The sequence below is a fragment of the Triticum dicoccoides genome, chromosome 7A, assembly GCF_002162155.2.
Source record: "Triticum dicoccoides isolate Atlit2015 ecotype Zavitan chromosome 7A, WEW_v2.0, whole genome shotgun sequence".
NCBI lineage: Eukaryota > Viridiplantae > Streptophyta > Magnoliopsida > Poales > Poaceae > Triticum > Triticum dicoccoides.
The window spans coordinates 633517954-633542872 of record NC_041392.1 but is presented as its reverse complement, the minus strand read 5'-3'; the positions used below and the strand labels follow the sequence as shown (position 1 = coordinate 633542872).

At 43.2% G+C, this 24919-nt stretch overlaps 1 protein-coding gene across 1 annotated transcript in view; it reads right to left on the bottom strand.

The window, feature by feature from the left end:
* The window catches only part of LOC119333741 (proline-rich receptor-like protein kinase PERK9), a 40337-nt gene extending 16752 nt beyond the window's left edge, over positions 1-23585 (bottom strand). The window contains exon 1 of the mRNA XM_037606534.1: positions 23328-23585. Coding sequence (XP_037462431.1) covers positions 23328-23585 — 258 coding nt within the window. The remainder of the gene's footprint in view (positions 1-23327) is intronic.
* Positions 23586-24919: the final 1334 nt, after the last annotated feature.

The following is a 24919-nucleotide window of genomic DNA, read 5'->3' as shown; positions in this document are numbered from 1 at the left end:
AAAACTAAAACTAGATCATACTAAAACTTTATTCTACTAGATCAAGATATTACCAAGAGGATCGAACTAGGAAAAATGGTAAAGATAAAAGTGATGGTGATATGATACCGGGGCACTCCCCCAAGCTTGGTAGTTTCCAAGGGGAGTGCCCATACCCATTTGTTTATGTTTCCTTCCTCGGAGGTGGTGATGATGGAGTTGTTGATGATGTAGGCTTCTTCCTTAATTTGCGCTTGAGGATAGAATTTTGCTCCCTTAGGTCCTCGATCTCCCGCTCAAGGCTTAATACCTTTTTGCATAGTTCTTGTTTGTTCTCCTGCAAAAGACGAAAAGGGATAAACTCGATCTTAGGTTTCTTTGCTCTGTTGGGGAGGCTTGACTTTTTGAACTCCACATGCATGTCCCCAGGTTGAGGTAATGGGACTTCATCTTCATATGAGCTCATCTCCTCCTTTCCCCTAGGCTCATAGTCTTCTTCTTCCTCCGTAGTCCAACCACGATGCTCCAAGTCCCAGTAGACCTTATGATCTGCAAGGTAATCAGCCACATAGCTTTCTCCCTCCGAATCTTGGGATGACATATTGCTCTAATCTGCAGCAGAAACAGCTCGAAACAAAGACAGAGGATATTTGCGTGATAAGGTGGTCAAAACCTTTGGGAGATTATATAGTGAATTTTTACCGACTAAAAGAAGTATCGTGCAAGAAAACAGAGTCCAGAGAGCACACGAGGTGCCCACGAGGCAGGGGGGCGCACCCATGGGGGTAGGGCGCGCCCTCCACCCTCCTGGAAGCCTCGTGTCCTTTCCGGTCTGCTTCTTATTTTCCTATTTTATGAAATATTCCAAAACGGAGAAAAATTGCCATTAGAACTGTTTTGGAGTCGGTTTACTTACCATACCACGTACCTATTCCTTTTCGGTGTCTGAAACGTTCTGGAAAGTGTCCCTTATGTATTCCTCCGGGGTTACGGTTTCGATAACATTAGTTTCAACACTTATAGGATTACCTGAGATATAATATTTTGATTCCTTGATCGTTTACCACCCTCGGATTTGTGCCTTCAAAGTTCTTGATTTTTATGGCACCGGAACGGTAGACCTCCTCGATGATGTAAGGACCTTCCCATTTAGAGGGAGTTTGCCTGCAAAAAAATCTTAAATGAGATACATAATCACCTACATTCAACTCACATTTTTGTATCCTTTTGTCATGCCATCTTTTAAATTTTTCTTTAAACAATTTGGCATTCTCATAGGCATGGTTCTCCATTCATCAAGTGAGCTAATGTCAAAAGCCTCTTCTCACCGGCAAGTTTGAAGTCATAGTTGATCTCTTTAATAGCCCAATATGCCTTATGTTCTAATTCAAGAGATAAGTGACATGCTTTACCATAAACCATTTTATACGGAGACATACCCATATCATTTTTATATGCAGTTCTATAAGCCCATAATGCATCATCAAGTTTCTTGGACTAATTCTTTCTAGATCTATTAACGGTGTTTTGCAAAATTAATTTAAGCTCTCTATTGCTAAGTTCTACTTGACCACTAGACTGTGGATGATATGGAGATGCAATTCTATGATTAACATCATACTTAGCAAGCATTTTACGGAAAGCACCATGAATAAAATGTGAACCACCATCAGTCATTAAGTATCTAGGGACTCCAAACCTCGGAAAAATAACTTCTTTAAGCATCTTAATAGAGGTGTTATGATCAGCACTACTAGTTGGAATAGCTTCTACCCACTTAGTAACGTAATCAACAACAACTAAAATATGTGTATACCCATTAGAGGAAGGAAAAGGTCCCATATAATCAAAGCCCCAAACATCAAATGGTTCAAAAACAAGTGAATAGTTCATAGGCATTTCTTGACGTCTACTAATATTACCAATTCTTTGACATTCATCACAAGACAGGACAAACTTACGGGCATCCTTGAAGAGAGTAGGCCAATAAAAACTGGATTACAATACCTTATGTGCAGTTCTGTCTCCAGCATGATGTCCTCCATAAGCCTCAGAGTGACACTTGCGTAGGATCTGTTCCTGTTCATGCTCAGGTACACAACGTCTAATAACACCATCTACTCACTACTAGGAAAAGGGCTATAGATGATATGGACATTAATGGCGCACCGTGTATATTACTAATGGCGCACATGGTATGTGGTGCGCCACTAGTAGTTTTGAAAAAAATGTTAGTAATGGCGCACCATGGGATAGTGCGCCATTACTAGTTGACATAGTAATGGCGCACCACACCCACCGTGCGCCATTAGTAGTTTTGAAAAAAAAAATTGTTAGTAATGGCGCACCAGTGGACAGTGCACCATTACTAGTTTTAACTAGTAATGGCGCAGTATCCCGTGGTGCGCCATTACTAACAATTTTTTTCTTTTTTTTCAAAACTACTAATGGCGCACCACACATCAGGTGCGCCATTGGTAACCCTGGTGCTAAATGCACCCCCATTGTGGACCGCCTTTTCAGTTAAAAAAATAAAATTAAATGATCGAAATGTCAAAAAAATAAAAGAAAATAAGTTTCCCATGTGATATGTGGTCTAGTTGTTGGGAAAATTTACAAATATGAATTTCTACTTTATTTGCAAAATCTCTCTGGAATTTAGTAAAATGGGCATAACTTTTGCATACAAAGTCGGATTAAAAAGTTTTTTATATGAAAAATCATCTACTCGAAAAGTTACATACGTATTGAACGGGAACCCCATTCAACATCTTCAAAATCCCCAAAAACCTAACAGAAAGAAAGATACGGGGCTTTTAAGATCTAGAGGGGGAAATGGAAAAAATTTCAAACTTAATAGTGGCGCACCATTTGCTAGGTGAGCCAGTAGTAACAGAAAAAAAATTGGTTTCAATTTTTTTGGATTTTATTTTCAAAATATGATACGTAATATGACCAAGAAGTTTCAAATATTTTTTCAAAATTTCATCACACTCATGAACATGAACAAAGTCCTAGACATCAACAAGGTTTAATAGGATTGATATGATAGATATATATCAACAAGTGCCTGTGAAGTGAGCTGGTGCTGGGGTTTGATAGAACTGCGAAGTTAAGCGTGCTCGGGTTGGAGTAGTGTGAGGATGGGTGACCTTCCAGGAAGTTTGACCACAGAGTGTGATTTGACTTGAGATTAAGCATATTAACCTGAGATTAAGCCATAGTGACCCGAGATTAAGAAAAAAACGAAAAAAAATGTTAGTAATGGCACACTTCTATGTGGTGCGCCATTACTAAGCCAGATAGTAATAGCACACCAGATAGGCATAGTAAGGGCGCACTATAGGTGCGCCATTAGTATCTAGTATACTAATGGCGTGATGCTAGTGGCGCACCTGTAGTGCGCCATTAGTAGCCAAAACAGGTGCGCCACTAGCAAGCCTTTTCCTAGTAGTGACTCCTTCTTTATAAAGATGTGGGTCATCCCAGAAGTAATGTCTTAAATCATAGAAGAACTTTTTATTTTGCTGGTATTTGAAACTAGGTGATGTAAATTTAGCAACAATATAATTAGCATAATCAGCATAACATGGAGCAGTACGAGAAGCATTTATGACAGCTAGTTGTTCATCAGGAAAGCTATCATCAATAGGTAGTGGGTCATCAAGAACATTCTCTAACCTAGACAAGTTGTCTGCAACGGGGTTCTCAGCTCCCTCTCTATCAATAATATGCAAATCAAATTCTTGTAGCAAGTGAACCCATCTAATAAGTCTAGGTTTAGCTTCTTTCTTTTCCATAAGATATTTAATAGCAGCATGATCAGTGTGAATAGTTACTTTAGAATCAACAATATAAGGTCTGAACTTATCACAAACAAAAACAACTGCTAAAAATTCTTTTTCAGTTGTAGCATAATTTCTTTGGGCACTGTCTAGAGTTTTACTAGCATATTGAATAACATTTAATTCCTTATCAACTCTTTGTCCTAGACTAGCCCCTACAGCATAGTCACTAGCATCACACATAATTTCAAATGGTAAATTCCAATGAGGAGGTTGAATGATAGGTGCAGAAACAAAAGCTTTCTTAAGTATTTCAAATGCTTCTACACAATCATCATCAAAGACAAAAGGAACATCTTTTTGTAAGAGATTAGTCAGAGGCCGAGAAATTTTAGAAAAGTCCTTAATGAACCTCCTATAAAAACCGGCATGACCAAGGAAACTTCTTATACCTTTAATGTCCTTGGGACACGGCATCCTTTCAATAGCATCTACTTTAGCTTTATCAACTTCAGTACCTCTTTCAAAAATTTTATGCCCCAAGACAATACCTTCATTAACCATAAAGTGGCACTTCTCCCAATTCAAGACAAGATTATTTTCTTCACATCCCTGCAAAACTCGATCAAGGTTGCTTAAGCAATCATCAAAAGAAGTTTCGTAAACGGAGAAATCATCCATGAAAACCTCAATAATCTTTTCACAAAAGTCAGAGAATATAGCAGTCATACATCTTTGAAAGGTAGCAGGTGCATTACATAAACCAAAAGGCATACATCTATAAGCAAAGGTACCGAAATGGCAATTAAAAGTTGTCTTTTCTTGATCCTCTTTTGACACATGTATTTGAGAGAAACCAGAATAACCATCTAGAAAGCAAAAATGTGTATGCTTGGATAATCTTTCTAGCATTTGATCAATAAAAGGTAAAGGGTAATGATCCTTTTTAGTAGCTTTATTTAATTTACGGAAATCAATTACCATTCTATAACCTGTAACAATTCTTTGTGGGATCAATTCATCTTTATCATTAGGAACAACAGTAATACCTCCCTTCTTAGGGACATAATGGATAGGACTTACCCACTGACTATCAACAACGGGATAAATTATATGTGCCTCCAGAAGCTTTAGTATTTCTTTTCTTACCACTTCTTTCATCTTAGGATTTAACCGTCGTTGGTGATCAACAACCGGTTTAGCATCCTTCTCCAATTTTATTTTGTGCTGGCATAAAGTGGGACTAATGCCCTTAAGATCATCAAGAGTATATCCAATAGCAACACGGTGCTTCTTCAGGGTTTTCAATAATTTCATTTCCTCATGCTCCGAAAGGTTAGCACTAATAATAACAGGATATATCTCTTTCTCATCAAGATAAGCATATTTAAGAGTACCAGGTAAAGGTTTAAGCTCAAACACAGGCTCACCCTTAGGTGGAGGGGGATCCCCTAGGATTTCAACAGACAAGTTGTGTTTCAAAATAGGTCCCTACTTAAAGCATACTTCATCTATTTTCCTTCTTTCATTCATAAACATATCATTTTCATGGTCTAGCAAATATTGTTCTAAAGGATCAGTAGAAGGCACGATAATAGAAGCAAGACCAATAATTTAATCTTTACTAGGAAACTCTTTATCATGGGGTTGTGTACAAAATTTAGGAAAATTAAACTCATGAGACATATCCCCTAAACCAACAGAAACAATATCCTTATTGTAGTCTATCTTAGCATTAACATTATTCAAGAAGGGTCTACCAAATATAATGGGACAAAAGTCATCTTGTGGGGAACCAAGAACAAGAAAATCAACAGGATATTTAACTTTCCCACACAAGACTTCAACATCTCTAACAATCGCAACTGGTGAAATAGTATATCTATTGGCAAGCTTAATTGTAACATCTATCTCTTCTTTCTCAGCAGGTGCAATATCATGCATAATTTCTTTGTATAAGGAATGAGGTATTGCACTTGCACTACCACCCATATCACATAAGCCAGGATAGCAATGATCTCCTATTTTAACAGAAATAGTAGGCATGCCTAGAACATGTCTATGTTTATTTTTAGTATCAGGTCTACCAATTCTAGCAGATTCATTTTGCTCAGGGGGTTTAGGTGTCTTAATATTACTTTTGTTAACCACAATTGAAGCTTTAGCATGATCCTTTATTCTAACAGGGAAAGGTGGTTTCTCAATATAAGCAGTAGGAACAACAAGATCATTATAAGTGATAGTATTTTCTTCAACTTTAATAGGTGAAACTACTTTTACTTCAATGGGAGGATTATATTTAAACCACTTCTCCTTAGGGAGATCAACATGAGTAGCAAATGATTCACAGAAAGAAGCTGCTATCTCAGAGTCAAGTCCATATTTAGTGCTAAATTCATGGAAAGCATCAGTATCCATAAAAGATTTAACACAATCAAACTTAGGTGTTATACCTGACTCCTTACCTTCGTCGAGGTCCCAATATTCAGAGTTGCGTCTAATTCTTTCCAATAAATCCCATTTGAATTCAATAGTCTTCATCATAAAAGATCCAGTACAAGACGTATCAAGCATGGAGCCATTACTGAGAGAAAGCTGAGCATAAATTTTTTGAATAATCATTTCTTTTGAGAGCTCATGATTGGGGAATGAATATAACATTGACTTAAGCCTCCCACAAGCTTGAGCGATGCTTTCTCCTTCGCGAGGCCAAAAATTATATATATAATTACGATCACAATGAACAAGATGCATAGGATAAAACTTCAGATGAAATTCCAATTTCAATCATTGGTAGTTCCATGATCCAATATCATCACATAGCCTCAACCATGTCAATGCATCTCTCTTCAAAGATAAAGGGAAGATCTTCTTCTTGATAACATCCTCGGGCATAACTGCAAGCTTAAATAATCCACTAACTTCATCCACATAGATTAGGTGCAAATTGGGATGTAATGTTCCATCACCTATGAAAGGATTAGCTAGCAGTTTCTCTATCATACCCGAAGGAATTTCAAAGTAAACATTTTCAGTAGGTTCAGTAGGTTGAGGAGCAACTCTTTGCTCTACTGGTCAGGGTGAAGATACCCCGAACAAGCCCCTCAAAGGATTATGTTCCATAGTAACAAGTGACAGTAAATTTCAGCACACTATATAATTTTTTCCTTACCAAATTCCACCTACCAAAGGCGCTTCAATCCCCGTCAACAGACCCAGAAAAGAGTCTTGATGACCCACAAGTGTAGGGGATCTATCGTAGCCTTTTCTATAAGTAAGAGTGTCGAACCCAACGAGGAGCACAAGGAAATGATAAGCGGTTTTCAGCATGGTATTCTGTGCAAGCACTGAAATTATCGGTAACAGATTGTTTTGTGATAAGGTAAATTGTAACGAGCAACAAGTAATGAAAGTAAATAAGGTGCAGCAAGATGGACCAATCCTTTTTGTAGCGAAAGACATGTCTGGACAAACTCTTATATAAAGTAAAGCGCTCCCAAGGACACATGGGAATTATCGTCAAGCAAGTTTTCATCACGTTCATATGATTCGCATTTGTTACTTTGATAATTTGATATGTGAGTAGACCGGTGCTTGGTTACTGCCCTTACTTGGACAAGCATCCCACTTATGATTAACCCCCATTGCAAGCATCCGCAACTACAACAGAAGTATTAAGGTAAACCTAACCATAGTATGAAACATATGGATCCAAATCAGCCCCTTACGAAGCAACACATAAACTAGGGTTTAAGCTTCTGTCACTCTAGCAACCCATCATCTACTTATTACTTCCTAGTGCCTCCCTCTAGGCCCAAACAATGGTGAAGTGTCATGTAGTCGACGTTCACATGACACCACTAGAGGGATGACAACATACATCTCATCCAAATATCGAATGAATACCAAATTCACATGACTACTTATAACAAGACTTCTCCCATGTCCTCAGGAACATACATAACTACTCACAAAGCATATTCATGTTCATAATCAGAGGGGTATTAATATGCATAATGGATCTGAACATATGATCTTCCACCAAGTAAACCAACTAGCATCAAATACAAGGAGTAATCAACACTACTAGCAACCCACAGGTACCAATCTGAGGTTTGGATACAAAGATTGGATACAAGAGATGAACTAGGGTTTGAGATGGGATGGTGCTGGTGATGATGTTGATGGAGATTGACCCCCTCCCGATGAGAGGATCATTGGTGATGATGATGGTGATGATTTCCCCCTCCCGGAAGGAAGTTTCCCCGGCAGAACAGCTCTGCCGGAGCCCTAGATTGGTTCCACCAAGGTTCCGCCTTGTGGTGGCGGAGTTTCGTCCCATGAGCTTGCTTATTATTTTTTCCTCGACGAAAGACTCCATATAGCCAAAGATGGGCATCAAAGGGCCACCAGGGGCCCACGAGGCAGGGGGCGCGCCCGGGGGGGTAGGGCGCGCCCCCACCCTCATGGACGGTGGATGGCCCTCCTCTGGTACTTCTTTCGCCCAATATTGTTTATATATTCTGAAACGTGCTCCCTTGAAGTTTCAGGACTTTGGGAGATGTGCAGAATAGGTCTCTAATATTTCCTCCGTTTCTAGCCAAGAATTCCAGCTGCCGGCATTCCCCCTCTTCATGTAAACCTTGTAAAATAAGAGAGAATGGGCATAAGTATTGTGACATAATGTGTAATAACAGCCCATAATGCAATAAATATCGATATAAAAGCATGATGCAAAATGGACGTATCAATGCTTGATATAGGCTTATGGAATGTCATCATATTTGCAATTTAAAGGGGGGCGCTAAGAACTTGCTTCATAATTTTTACATAGGATTTGTTGTGCATCATAGACAACTTCTAGATATTGCTGCTAAAGGGAATTTTATCGAGCTTGATGCAAATGTTGCCTATGAAATTTTAGAAGGAATTTTGGGGGTTCCACCTGAAAAGAAGGGGTTTTGTTTCACCCCTGAGGGAGTTCAAATGTTGGAAAAACATGGTGATTTGCATAAACATATGGTTGAAATAAAAATATATAATGAACCCCTCAAACATCTCAATGGTACTATTAATCACATGAATACCTTGATTACTCTTTGCAACATGTGATTGGATATTTTGGATCTAAAGATGGTTTCTTTTCTGGAGAATTTAGGGAAGCATAAAGAGCCTCCCGGGTTTAATAAAACCCTCACAAAATTTGCCAAAACTTCGGATGACAAAACTTAGATCCCTGCCTTACGCGTAGCTAAGGGCGTAAAACTATAATGCTTGTTGGGAGGCAACCCAATGAATAAAATTTATTTTCTCTTTTTTCTTTCTTTTCTTGAGTGTTTGCACAATTATGCTACTATTATGATTGTGTTTTTTGTGTTTTAATTAGTGTTTGTGCCAAGTAAAGCCTTTAGGATCTTCTTGGGTGATAGTTGTTTGATCTTGCTGAAAAACAGAAACTTTTGCGCTGGCAAAAACAATTGTTAAAAACCACCAGAGAGAGCTAAAATACCAATTCTTTTTGTAGAAGATTAATCTACAAATTTCTGAGGTTGTCCTAATTTTTCAGATTTTTTGGAGTTCCAGAAGTATTCGAAATAGTCAGATTGCTACAGACTGTTCTGTTTGACAGATTCTGTTTTCTTTGCGTTGTGTGCTTGTTTTGATGGCTCTATGGTTTTCTTTAATGAGTTTTCTCCATAGAAAAGTTGAGATATAGTAGATATAATGCAAAAAAATATGAATTGGTTTGATACAGTACTGATAGTAGTGGTTTGCTTTCTTGCACTAACGGATCTCACGAAGGTTTTGTTGAGTTTTGTGTGATTGAAGTTTTCAAGTTTTGGGTTATCTTACGATGGATGAAGGAATAAGGAGTAAGAAGAGCCTAAGCTTGGGGATGCTCCGGCATCCCAAGATATATTATCCAAAAGTGAGCAAGCAACTGATACGTCTCCAACGTATCTATAATTTCTGATTGCTCCATGCTATATTATCTACTGTTTTGGACATTATTTGGCTTTATTATCCACTTTTATATTATTTTTGGGACTAACCTATTAACCAGAGGCCTAGCCAAGAATTGCTGTTTTTTTGCCAATTTTAGGGTTTCGAAAAAAAGGAATATCAAATGGAGTCCAAACGGAATGAAACCTTCGGGAACGAGATTTTCTCAATGAACAAGACCCACGAGACTTGGACCCTATGTCAAGACACAAAAGAGGAGGCCACGAGGTAGGGTGGCGTGCCTACCCCCCTCCCAGGCGCGCCCTCCACCCTCGGGGGCCCCATGTTGCTCCAGCGACGTACTCCTTCCTCCTATATATACCTACGTACCCCCAAACGATCAGATACGGAGCCAAAACCCTAATTCCACCGCCACAACTTTCTGTATACACGAGATCCCATCTTGGGGCTTGCTCTGGAGCTTCGCCGGAGGGGGCATCGATCACGGAGGGTTTCTACCTCAACACCATAGCCCCTCTGATGAAGTGTGAGTAGTTTACCTCAGACCTACGGGTCCATAGTTAGTAGGTAGATGGCTTCTTCTCTCTTTTTGGATCTCAATACAATGTTCTCCCCCTCTCTTGTGGAGATCTATTCGATGGAATCCTCTTTTTGCGGTGTGTTTGTTGAGACCGATGAATTGTGGGTTTATGATCAAGTCTATCTATGAACAATATTTGAATCTTATCTGAATTATTTTATGTATGATTGGTTATCTTTGCAAGTCTCTTCGAATTATCAATTTGGTTTGGTCTACTAGATTGATCTTTCTTGCAATGGGAGAAGTGCTTAGCTTTGGGTTCAATCTTTCGGTGTCCTTTCCAAGTGACAGTAGGGGAAGCAAGGCACGTATTGTATTGTTGCCATCAAGGATAACAAGATGGGGTTTTCATCATATTGCATGAGTTTATCCCTCTACACCATCTCATCTTTCTTAAGGCGTTACTCTGTTTTCATTAACTTAATACTCTAGATGCATGCTGGATAGCGGTCGATTAGTGGAGTAATAGTATTAGATGCAGGCAGGAGTCGGTCTACTTATCTTGGATGTGATGCCTATATAAATGATCATACCTAGATATTCTCATAACTATGCTCAATTCTGTCAATTGCTCAACAGTAATTTGTTCACCCACCGTAGAATACTTATGCTCTCGAGAGAAGCCACTAGTGAAACCTATGGCCCCCGGGTCTATCTTCATCATATTAATCTACCAATACTTAGTTATTTCCTTTTGCTTTTACTTTGCTTTTATCTTACTTTGCATCTTTATCATAAATATACAAAAAATATTATCTTATCATATCTATCAGATCTCACGCTCATAAGTGGCCGTGTAGGGATTGACAACCCCTTACCGCGTTGGTTGCGAGGATTTATTTGTTTTGTGCAGGTACGAGGGACTCGCGCATAGCCTCCTACTGGATTGATACATTGGTTTTCAAAAACTGAGGGTAATACTTATGCTACTTTGCTGCATCATCCCTTCCTCTTCGGGGAAAACCAACGCAGTGCTCAAGAGGTAGCAGCAACTACTCTTGGGGATTCCCCAAGTGGCATCCTCTCTTTCTTCTAACGACCATCGGTATTGATCGAGGGAGTCCTGGATTAGGGGGTCTCCGGACAGCCGGACTATATCCTTTGGCCGGACTGTTGGACTATGAAGATACAAGATTGAAGACTTCATCTCGTGTCCGGATGGGACTCTACTTGGTGTGGAAGGCAAGCTAGGCAATACGGATATGTGTATCTCCTCCTTTGTAACCAACCTTGTGTAACCCTAACCCTCTCCGGTGTCTATATAAACCAGAGGGTTTTAGTCCGTAGGACAACATACAATCATACCATAGGCTAGCTTCTAGGGTTTAGCCTCTCTGATCTCGTGGTACATCTACTCTTGTACTACCCATATCATCAATATTAATCAAGCAGGACGTAGGGTTTTACCTCCATCAAGAGGGCCCGAACCTGGGTAAAACATCGTGTCCCCTGCCTCCTGTTACCATCAGCCTTAGACGCACAGTTCAGGACCCCCTACCCGAGATCCGTCGGTTTTGACACCGACATTGGTGCTTTCATTGAGAGTTCCTATGTGTCATCGCCGTTAGGCTTGATGGCTCATTCTATCATCAATAGCGATGTAGTCCAGGGTGAGACTTTTCTCCCTGGACAGATCTTTGTGTTCGGCGGCTTCGCACTGCGGGCCAACTCGCTTGGCCATCTAGAGCAGATCGAAAGTTACGCCCTTGGCCGTCAGGTCAGGTTTGGAAGCTTAAATTACATGGCCGATATCCGTGGGGACTTGATCTTCGACGGATTCGAGCCCCTGCCTTGTGCGCCACACGGTCACGATGAGTACGATTTAGCTCTACCGTCAGACCATATTCAGGAGATCGCACCGGCAGCCGCTTCGAGCCTCAATTCGGAGCCAGTTGCGCCATCCATGGACGGGTGGATAGACACCGTCACGGAGGCCGTATCCTCAGCGGCGATCGAGCTAAATATTGACCTTACCCTTCACAAGAGCCGTGTTGTTAAACTGCCGGATACTTCTCCGGCCACGGAATCCGAAGCGCCTGCGCCCGTTCCTATCGAATCCGGTTGGGCACCGATCATGGAGTTTACCTCTGCGGATATCTTTCAGCACTCGCCCTTCGGCGACATACTGAATTCATTAAAGTCTCTCTCCTTGTCAGGAGAGTCCTGGCCGAACTATGCCCGGCAGGATTGGGATGCGGATGACGAAGAAATTCGCCGCCCACCCACCACCCACTTAGTAGCAACTGTCGATGACTTAACCAACATGCTCGACTCCGACTCCGAAGACATCAACGGTATGGACGACGATGCAGGAGACGAACAGGAACCACTGCCCACAGGGCACTGGACTCCCACTTCACCACATGACGTACACATGGTGGACACACCAAAAGAAAACGACGACCAGGAACGGAAGGACGCAACAAAGGGTTGTCCCCTCGAGAAGCAGTCAAAGCGGCGGCGTAAGCGTCGCCCCAAATCCCGCCTCGGTAGAAACAACGATCATACAGACCCAGCGTTAGAGCAGGGTGAACCATTGCCGGACCACGGCAACATGGAGAATCAAACCGAACAACCCGACTCTGTCCAGATGACATCACACCGGACAGACACCTAGAGCAACATAATGCCCATCAAAGGCTCGTTGCCACCGCGAGGAGTCTAAAAAAGCAGAAGCAAAGGCTCAAGGCTGCGCAAGACACACTTCAAATCACATGGGGTAAAGTACTCAACACAGCAGCAAAGTACGGCGGTAATCGCCCCACCAAGAGCTACCTGAAGCGGAAGTTGCTACCTGAATTCGATGAGGAGGCCTTAGATCCCCCAGAACCAAAAATTAAAACAGCCATCTGGCCGGATAGACGACCTCACGGCCAACATAGAGTGGCAAACAACGCCGCACATAAGCCAATACGCGATCCACGCGAGGGCTCACATCAAAAGGACGGCGAAGCCAGATCCATCTATGGACCACGCAAGCGTGCTCCAGCATACGATGCAACACAACAAACATCTGAACAACGCGGTACACCCAGATACAGGGGTGCCACAAAACCCCTATGTTTCACGGATGAGGTGCTGGACCATGAATTTCCAGAGGGATTCAAACCCGTAAACATAGAAGCATACTATATCCTCCATATCCATATGGCTCGAGGAGATGATCTCCACGCCATTAAGTATTTACCCCTCAGACTCAAAGGGCCAGCTCGGCACTGGCTTAAAAGCCTCCCCGAAAGCTCCATTGGAAGCTGGGAGCTCGAAGACGCTTTTTGGGAAAATTTTCAAGGGACCTATGTCCGACCTCCGGACACGGACGATTTGAGTCATATAACTCAACAGCCTGGAGAGTCAGCCCGAAAGCTTTGGAACAGGTTTCTTACTAAAAAGAACCAAATAGTCGACTGTCCGGACGCCGAAGCCTTGGCAGCTTTTAAGCATAGCGTCTGTGATGAATGGCTTGCCATACACCTCGGCCAAGAAAAGCCGAGAACAATGGCAGCATTAACAAGCCTCATGACCCGCTTTTGCACGGGTGAGGATAGCTGGCTAGCCAGATGCAGCACCAGCGACCCCAGTACATCTGAAGTTAGATATGTAAACGAGAAATCACGGCGCAGCAACAATAATAAACGCCGGAATAAAGAAGACAGCCCGAAGAGCATGGCAGTAAATGCCGGATTCAGAAGCTCTCCGCCAGGTCAGCAAAAGCCGCCCTCTAAAGGCGCCAGAGATGAACTGTCCAGCCTAAACAAAATTCTGGACCAAATATGTCAGATCCATAGCACCCCTGGTAAACCAGCTAATCATACCCACAGAATGTTGGGTCTTCAAGAAGTCCGGCAAGCTCAACACCGTACACAAGGGGGAGGATACACCAAGGGAGGACGAGGATGAGCCTCTCAAGCAAGACAATGGGGAACAAAAGAAATTTCCACCAGAGGTGAAAACAGTAAATGCGTTACACGTGATCAAGGGGAGAAACAAAGCGGCACTCCCAGAGAAATATGCCTAAGGGCCTATCACCGCGGAGCCCTGCCATTGGTCGTCTCAACTGATCACTTTCGACCATCGGGATTACTCAGTAAGTATCCGACACGCAGGATGGGCTGCCTTGGTATTAGACCCAATAATTGACGGATACCACTTCACACGAGTCCTGATGGATGGTGGCAGCAGTCTAAACCTGATATACCAGGGCACAATCCGCAAAATGGGGATAGACCCAACAAAAATTTGCCACAGCCATACTACCTTTAAAGGAGTAACGTCAGGCCTAGGGGCTCATTGCACGGGCTCCCTGCTACTAGAGGTTATATTCGGCTTCCCCGATAACTTCCGTAGCGAACATTTAACCTTCCACATTGCTCCGTTCCAAAGTGGCTATCAAGCACTACTTGGATGCGAAGCTTTCGGTCGCTTTAATGCAATACCGCATTACGCTTACCTCACGCTCAAGATGCCCGGTCCACGTGGCATCATTACAGTGAATGGAAATATTGAGCGATCTTTGCGCGCCGAAGAGAGTGCGACTGCCTTGGCATCCGCACACTAAAAACCACCTCACCAACTAAAGCATTTGATAGGTCGTCAAGACCACGGACAAGGTTAGATGAGTCCGGCGCTACTGTATGTAATTCATACAGGATTGATGGTCACACCCCTATTACAAATACAAGGGGCTCAACGCGCGCAGACAAGTGGCAATTTTTACTCATCTTGAATTATACATGGTTTCTTTAAACTACCTTTTTGCACGACAACTTTTCACCTAAGTTCCTCTCTTTTAGAAATGACCATCGTGCTACACCTGTCCAGGATACGGCACAACGGAGACACAGGCGTAGACGTGTAGCAGGGACTCGTTCCAAGGATTCTTTTTAGATTAAGACCCTGCATAAACCTTTTTTACTGTCCCTTGTTGATACACATCCCTCGAATTCTCAGTACAATTGAGAAGGATGCTGACGTCTTGGCATGTGGCCATGTCAGAATAATGCACGTACCTGGACACAAGGGGCTTCTTACAAAGGGCACTATTTAGGCCCGGTTTATACCATAAAGACCGAATACCTTAGGGATTGTTCGGTGTCGTGAGTTTGGCCTTATATGCATCAGCTCCGAATCATGTCTTTGGTCAAATGTTGGGTTTGCTCGGCTCCTGTGTTTTGGTGCCTTACGTTCCGCTCTATCGGCTAAGGCAGCACCAGGAGAACTACTACGATTGTGCTCTGGTTCATCCGGACGAGCACCTCAGTAGAGAAAGCCGAAAACTGACTGTCATGATATAGCGCGAGACTGGTCAACCACTCGATGACCTATCGGAATGTTAGAATTCCTCCGCTTTAACAAAGGGTCGTTTCCCGGCCAGGCATATACGCACCCCGAGTATGGGAGAGTGTGGAGCCACCAGGGGCTATATAGTAGCCCCACCATCAAACTCCTATGGCTAAGTGAAAGTGTTAAAGCATCATAGCCCGGTTGCCTCGTTCGCTGCGCTATCACCTCCTTAATAGGACCAAGACGTTGGGTTAAGTGTGAACATGCGTCTTCTGCGAGCACCTCCACATTATATGCGTGGGGGTTGAAGCCGACGACTGCAATCTTTCAGGTTATATACATATATACATAAACGGCCACACAGGAGGCATCATATTACTTTCAGGCAAAAGTATAAATACAGCCTTAATACATTTCATAAAAACATTGTGTTTACAATGGGAATACACGTCACTCAAACATAATATTCTTCGAGCACTGTGTGTCTATCAAATGAGCACCCTCAAGAACTTCTTCAAAATAGTGCTCGGCAGCCACTCGGCCTATCGCCGAACATTGCGCCGCAACAGTGGTAGCATCCATCTCCGCCCAGTATGCTTTGACACGTGCAAAGGCCATCTGTGAGCCTTCTATGCACGCCGACCTCTTCATCGCATTGATGCGCGGCACCGCACCAAGGAACTGCTACACTAAGCTGAAATAGTTGTTCAGCTTTGGCTTCTCCGACCACAGATGATCTACGATGGACCTCATGGCAAGTCCGGACAATCTATTAAGTTCGGCCCATTCGGCTAGCTGATCAGTCAAGGGAAGCGGACGCTCTGGAACGATAAATTGCGACCAGAACAGCTTGTCCACTTCACGATCTGTCTGATCTCGGAAGTATTCGACCGCATCGACAGCGCTCGCTGCCAAGTCCATATATGCGTCTGTCGAACTCCACAGCCGATCCGGAGGGGCATACCGCGGATCTCCGAACTTCCTCTGTAGCTGAAAGGGGTTCCCAGCCGCAATATCCACAACTTCACGCAGCTCCTCCTTCTTTGCCCTCATAGCAGAGCGGGTGTCTTTGGTCGCCATTGTGGCCTTTTCAAGGTCCGCTGCCTTCACTTAGTTCTCTTCTTCAAGGAACTGGCAACGATCAGCAATGTCTTTTAATTTTACGGCCATCTTGACCATCTTCTCTTTGCTTTTGCAATGCGCGGCCTTCTCGGCTCTTAACTCTTCGGCCGCCTTCAAAGAAGCCGCATTGCTAATTCTTGCTTGTTCCTTGGCTCGGGCAAGTTCCGCCCGAAGGGTCTCCATGGTGGCAGCTCCGTCTGCAGTCACAACATAATAAAGACACTGGCATCATGCTGCTCTTACTATGTGACATTCACCAGAAAACATTACTTACCCTGTGACTCGTCAAGCCTCTTGTTAACAAGCTCGATGTCGGCGTCTGCTGCATCCAGTTGCCGCTTTAGTTCGGCAAACTCATTTTTCCGGCTAGCCACCGGAGCTTCCACCACCTGCACATAAAGGCAGTCTGGTTATTACCTGGGACTATGATCCTCTGTTCGCCGCCGTTCTCGACGAAAACCAGAGTCTCAGGGGCTACTATCTACACAGGGCACACCTAAACATGTGCGGTACTATCAAAAAGTATATCATTTCATGTACCTCAAAGCCCGTCAGTAGACTAATAAAGGCTTCATATAATCCGCTTCCGGCGGACGAAATTCTTTCCATCACCATACCCATCAACGTACGGTGTTCTTCTGAGATGGCCGCTCGCTCCAACAGCTCCCTCAATACGTCCGACCGCATACCAGATGGTGCCGGACTCTTTTGTTTGCTCTCTTTGAGAGCCGGACGCTGGGGACTTCGGGTGACTATAGGATAATCTTCTGGCCTCATCGGATCCGGAGAGGTCCTCCGTGACGACACTTGAAGGTCGCCAGCTTCTTGAGCGGGGGAGTCCGGGGGAGGCGTTTCACTCTCCATCATCTCTGGAAGAAGATCCCCCGAAGACAAGCTCTTCTGAGAGGGGCTAAGGTACGAACTGCAAGATAAAGGCTTCGGTTATTTTCCTCAGAGGTAAGGTAGTATATCTTCACTATTAAAGTACTTTTTGATTACTTACAGCTCGTTGGAGGGCTGATCGCTGCGCGGACATTGTACGGCAAGAGCACCCTCCAAGCAGGACCCTCTAGCGGAGATTTCTTCTCCTGTTTGAAAACATTAGTTTCCGGATCTTTAGAGGCAGTCCTCTTCCTTCCCCAAAGCGAGAGAAGATCGAATTCTTTGCCTTGGTTATCCTCCTTCATGGAGGCGCTCATTCCCTCGGTTGGAATTGGCAGCGATGGGGGCCCGCTCTCGCCCTCGTTATCCCCCCCTTTATCTTCCTTTGAGGGCTCCGGGCAAGGTGCTAGCTCGAGCATCTTTTCCAGCACCGGATTTTCTAAACCCTCAGGAAGGGGGGACGAACACCAAATCATCTTCGCCTTTGTTAGCCAGTTCTGGTCAAAGAGCAATTTCTCAAAATGATGTCATGATAAATAAAAGACGACGTGTTCGGCTAGAGGATTACTTACCTGTTCGGCGGTGCGGTTGCTGCTCAAGCCCACGTCCTCGGTATTATCCATACACTCTACTATGGGTCCGAAGAATGATTTATACATCTCCTCGTGCGTCAGGCCGAGGAAATTCTGAATAGAGTGTGGTCCTTCTAGGTTGAACTCCCACATATGGAGGGGTCGGCGTTTGCATGGCTGGATTTGTTGAACCAGCATGACTTGCACCACCATAACCAGACTGAAATTTCCTTCGAAGAGATGTTGAATGCGGCATTGCAGCACAGGCATGTCCTTGGCTGGACCCCAGCTCAGCCCTCTACTAATCCATGACATCAGTTGTGGTGGAGGGCCCAAGCGGAAAGCAGGGGCAGCTGCCCACTTGGCACTTCTAGGAACCATGATGTAAAACCACTCCCGTTGCCATAATCCGGACACCTCTGGAAAGGAACCATGGAGCTCCAGCGATCTTGCTTATTAATGCGCCTCCGCATGCCACATGCTACCCTTCGGCCGTCTTTGGCTTCACGTCAATGGTCTTGAGCCACATGCCGAAGTGAGGGGTAATGCGGAGGAAGGCCTCACACACGACAATAAATTCCAAGATGTGGAGAAAGGAGTCCGGGGCTAGGTCATGGAAGTCTAGCCCGTAATAGAACATCAAACCCCTTACGAAGGGATCCAGAGAGAGGCCTAGACCTCGGAGGAAGTGGGAGATGAACATGACGTCTTCGTTGGGTTCAGGAGTAGGGACGACCTGCCCTCGGGCAGGCAGCCAATGCGAAACCTCGTCCGTTAGGTATCTGGCCTCCCTCAACTTCTTGATATCCTCTTCCGTAACGGAGGAGGGCATCCATCGGCCTTGAAGGCTGGATCCGGACATGATTGAAGATCCGGAGCACCTGACCTGGGCTTTCGGTGTTAGAACTCAAGGTGGGGGAAGGATTCGACTGTGCACGGGAGGGAAAAAAGTAAAAGCCTTGTCCCTTTATAAAGAGGGTGAATATCAAGCATCCTCTCCGTGGCCATTTGGGAATTGCCTACAATCTAGGAGTCCTAGACGCGGTTGGGTTACCCATGCCCATATTGACAAGAATCCCATGATAAGGGGACACGATCTCGGCATTGACAAGACGTGTCTAAAGACTGCCTCGCGTTATGTGCGTTGCTAGTTAAAGGAAACAGTTTGAATAATCGCCGGGCCATGGCATAATGTCATGTTGCCAAAACAAGTCAGCAAATTGGATTTGTGGAAATATTATTCTCTCTACGGCGGTATGTGGAACTTATTTTGCAGGGTCGGACACTATCCTTGTATTCAAATTCTTCTGTGGTGTATTCGGAGGAGGAACCCGCCTTGCAATGCCGAAGACAATACTGCGCGCTGGACTCATCGTCATTGAAAGCCTGGTTCAGGGGCTACTGAGGGAGTCCTAGATTAGGGGGTCTCCGGATAGCCGGACTATATCCTTTGGCCGGACTGTTGGACTATGAAGATACAAGATTGAAGACTTCGTCTCGTGTCCGGATGGGACTCTACTTGGCATGGAAGGCAAGCTAGGCAATACGGATATGTGCATCTCCTCCTTTGTAACCGACCTTGTGTAACCCTAACCCTCTCCGGTGTCTATATAAACCGGAGGGTTTTAGTCCGTAGGACAACATACAATCATACCATAGGCTAGCTTCTAGGGTTTAGCCTCTCTGATCTCGTGGTAGATCTACTCTTGTACTACCCATATCATCAATATTAATCAAGCAGGACGTATGGTTTTACCTCCATCAAGAGGGCCCGAACCTGGGTAAAACATCGTGTCCCCTGCCACCTGTTACCATCCGCCTTAGACGCACAGTTCGGGACCCCCTACACAAGATCCGCCGGTTTTGACACCGACAGGTATTTTACTCGAAGCTATATTTTTATTTGTCATATACTATGTGTTTTGCTTGGAGAGTCTTGTATGATATGAGTCTTTGCTTGTTTTATTTTGTGTTTTAAGTCTTGATTCCTTGCTGGACATACTTATTTGAGAGAGCCAAAATTATGTCATGACTTGTTAGAATTGCTCTCTATGCTTCACTTAAATCTTTTATGAGCTATGGACTTGCTCTATGCTTCACTTATATCTTTTTTAGCACGGTGTGCTTTAGTAAAATTTTCAAGAAATTCTCTCTTGCTTCACTTAAATTATTTTGAGAGAAAGAAAAAAATTATTCTCATGATCTTCACTTATATTTGTTTGAGCTTATGAAAAGCAACATATGAAAAATAGTTCCAAAGTGATAGATATCCAAGAAGAATATAATAAAACTTTCATGAAGATCATTGGAAAAAATAAACTTGATTCTTAGTAATACTTTTGAGACATGATGATGTCATATGTGAGTTATGTTGATGAGTAATTATGCTTTAGTAAGAATATTGGTGTTAAGGTTTGTGATTCCCTATGCAAGCACGAAAGTCAATAATTATGCAATGAAATTATATCCTACTTGTGGTGCATTATTCGGTGTTAATTATGCTTAGTGCTCGCTTATGAGATTATTTGTTTCTTGGTTGGTCGCTTCTCAATCTTTTGCTAGCCTTCATTTTGCACTAAGTATGATCTCTACTTGTGCATACAAAAACATTTAAACCAGTTTGCCACATAAGTCCACTATATCTACCTATATGCGGTATTATTTTGCCGTTCTAAGCAAATTTGTATGTGCCATCTATAATTTTCAAAATAAACTTGTCTTTTGTGTGTTTGTTCCGCTCGTAGAGCGGTGATGGGTGGCTAATACTTTCCATGATAGATGTGTTATTCTCACAATGAGTGTTTATTCACATGTCATTGCACGAGAGTAAGGCAAAGGTATTAGGGATGCCTAGTCCCGAAATGAAAAATGAATTTACTTTATGTTGTCAAATAATAAATTCCCTGGAAAGTGTTGGTATGGAAGGTACCCGTGGATACGGCTAGCCATGGAAAGTTAAAGTATGGTTGAAAAAATGAATAAACTTTATTTTCTATTTGGGAACCGCCTATGATATATCTAGCATGGTAAGTGTTGGGAACTCTAAGTCGTTTTCGTTGGTGGGAAGGATACACCTCCCAAAATGTTTTTATCTCTAAGTTTTTCGCTTTGAGCTCTGGCACCTCTACAAATCCCTACTTCCCTCTGCGAAAGGCCTTTCTTTTACTTTATGCAATTTTTATTTTGAATTTGGTTCTCCATTTTTTCTTATAAAAGCACCAATTAGGAGGCAATATGATCGTACTTGAGTATTGGGTGTAGTTAATATGCGAGTGTGTTTCATGAATGGATCAATGGTTGAGCATGATGGGTTAGAGATAACTTATTTTAGCATTGATATTTTAAAAGACATGGTTGCTTGTTGATATGCTTGAGTATTTAAATTATCATGTCAAAACTAGACTATTGCTTTGAACAATATAAAAGTCCAAATGTCCATGTTATAAAGAAAAGAATATGATATGACATGTTAGGCAGCATTCCACTTCAAAAATTCTGTTTTTACCACAAACCTACTCGAGGACGGGTAGGAGTTAAGCTTGGGGATGCAGAAATTCCTTTTGATGCAGCTCAAAGCTACGTCGGTATTTTCGCAAAGAGGAAGGGATGATTTAGCACAGTAGTGGTAGGTATTTCCCTCAGATATGAAACCAAGGTTATCGAACCAGTAGGAGTACCAAGCAACACAATGTAAACAGACCCTACACATAGATAATAAATACTCCCAACCCGACGTGTTAAAGGGGTTGTCAATCCCTTTTGGGTAGCGGCGCCTCAAGATAGGCAAATGGACGTGAGATAACATTGTAGTAGATTGATAGATCAAACGCCAAATAAACTAAATAAGAATAAAACACAACAAGGTATTTTTGCATTTTTAGTTTAATAGATCTGAAAAATAAAAGCAAATGAAAAGTAGATTGCGAAGGCAAATAAAATGAGAAAGAGATCCGGGGGCCATAGGTTTCACTAGTGGCTTCTCTCGAGAAAATAGCAAACGGTGGGTGAACAAATTACTGTTGGGCAATTGATAGAACTTCAAATAATCATGATGATATCCAGGCAATGATCATTATATAAGCATCACGTCCAAGATTAGTAGACTGACTCCTGCATGCATCTACTACTATTACTCCACACATCGACCGCTATCCATCATGCATCTAGTGTATTAAGTTCATGGAGAAACGGAGTAATGCAATAAGAACAATGACATGATGTAGACAAGATCTATCTACTAGAGATAAACCCCATCCTTTTATTCCTTAGTAGCAACGATACATACGTGTCAGTTCCCCTTCTGTCACTGGGATCAAGCACCATAAGATTGAACCCACTACAAAGCACGTCTTTCCATTGCAAGATAAATAGCTCAAGTTGGCCAAACTAAACCGAAATATCGGAGAAGAAATACGAGGCTATAAGCAATCATGCATAAAAGAGATCAAAGAAAATCAAATACTTTCATGGATATAAAAAGATAGATCTGATCATAAACTCAAAGTTCATCTGATCCCAACAAACACACCACAAAAAGAGTTACATCATATGGATCTCCAAGAGACCATTGTATTGAGAATCCAGCTAGAGAGAGGAAGCCATCTATCTACTAACTACGGACCCGAAGGTCTACAAAGAACTACTCACGCATCATCAGAGAGGCACCGATGGAGGTGGTGAACCCCATCCGTGATGGTGTCTAGATTGTATCTGGTGGTTCTGGACTTTACAGCGGCTGGAATTGATTTTCATCGACTCCTCTACGGTTTCTGGAATATTGGGGTATTTATAGAGCAAAGAGGCGGTCCGGGGGCACCCGAGGTGGGCACAACCCACTAGGGCATGCCTGGGCCTCTTGGCACACCCTAGTGGGTGGCGCGCTCCTCGGAGCACCCCTAGGTGCAGCCTTGGCCCATTAGGTATCTTTTGGTCCATAAAAATTCTCCGTAAAGTTTCGTTGCATTTGCACTCCGTTTGGTATTGATTTCCTGCGAGTAAAAAACATGCAGAAAACAACAACTGGCACATGGCACTATGTCAATAGGTAAGTACCAAAAAATGATATAAAATGACTATAAAATGATTATATAACATCCAAGATTGATAATATAACAACATGGAACAATAGAAAATTATAGATACGTTGCAGACGTATCACTATGCCAATGCGTTGGTTTGCTGAGCAGGAAGTGCTGACACATTGGTTTGCTGATCACGCGACTGCAGACCGATGGACTGATGAGCAGTCGGTTCTGGACCTATAGACTGCTTAGCTGGCGGTTTCGAAGCATCAGACCGCTTAGCAGTCCGTTCCACCAGGTTGGTCTGCTGAGCAAGTGCTGTAGCTGGGTCTCCCCCCGATGCTTCAGCGGCCGACATCTGAACCGGTGGTGCATCTTCAGCAGTTCGAGGCCTTGCCATTGGCTGCTTCGGGGCACAGGATGACATGGCTTGTACGCCACAAAGTCAGGCCGGCTGATCACAGGTTGATGCATCAGCCCGCGAGAGCTGCTGTGGCAAGGAGAGCGTTGATATGTCTCCGTCGTATCTACTTTTCCAAACACTTTTCCAAACACTTTTGCCCTTGTTTCTCCCTGACAGACGCTGTTTTTAGCAGAATTGCCATGGTGTTATTTTTGGGCAGAAATAAAAGTTGTCGGAATGACCTGAAAATCATCGTAGAATTATTTTGGAATATATAAAAAATACTGGAATAAAGATCCTCGTCAGGGGGCCCACCACCTGTCCACGAGGGTGGGGGCGCGCCCTACCCCCCTGGGCACCCCCCTGCCTCGTGGGTCCCCTGATGCTCCACCGACCTGAACCTTGACTCCATATATTCGTGTTCGGGGAGAAAAAAAATCAGAGAGAAGGGTTCATCATGTTTTATGATACGGAGCCGCCACCAAGCCCTAAACTCTCTCGGGAGGGCTGATCTAGAGTCCGTTCGGGGCTCCAGAGAGGGGAATCTGTCGCCATCATCATCATCAACCTTCCACCATCACCAATTTCATGATGGTCACTGCCGCGCATTAGTAATTCCTTCGTAGGCTTGCTGGACGGTGATGGGTTGGATGAGATTTATCATGTAATCGAGTTAGTTTTCTTAGGGTTTGATCCCTAGTATCCACTATGTTTTGAGATTGATGTTGCTATGACTTTGCTATGCTTAATGCTTGTCACTAGGGCCTGAGTGCGATGATTTCAGATCTGAACCTATTATGTTTTTATCAATATATGAGAGTTCTTGATACTATCTTGCAAGTCTATAGTAACCTACTATGTGTTATGATCCGGCAACCCCGAAGTGACAATAATCGGGACAACTCCCGGTGATGACCATAGTTTGAGGAGTTCATGTATTCACTATGTGTTAATGCTTTGGTCAGGTACTCTATTAAAAGGAGGCCTTAATATCCCTTAGTTTCCATTAGGACCCCGCTTCCATGGGAGGGTAGGGAAAAAGATGTCATGCAAGTTCTTTTACATAAGCACATATGATTATATTCGGAATACATGCCTACATTACATTGATGAACTGGAGCTAGTTCTGTGTCACCCTAGGTTATGACTGTTACATTGATGAATTTGGGTTGAATACTCTATCCACGAAAACTATTGCGATCCCCTATACTTGTGGGTTATCAAGAACATTTTATGGCGCCATTGCCAGAGAGCATAGCTCTATTCTTTGAGTCACTTGGGATTTATATTTGCTTATCATTGTGAAGAACTTGAAAGATCAAAGAACCAAG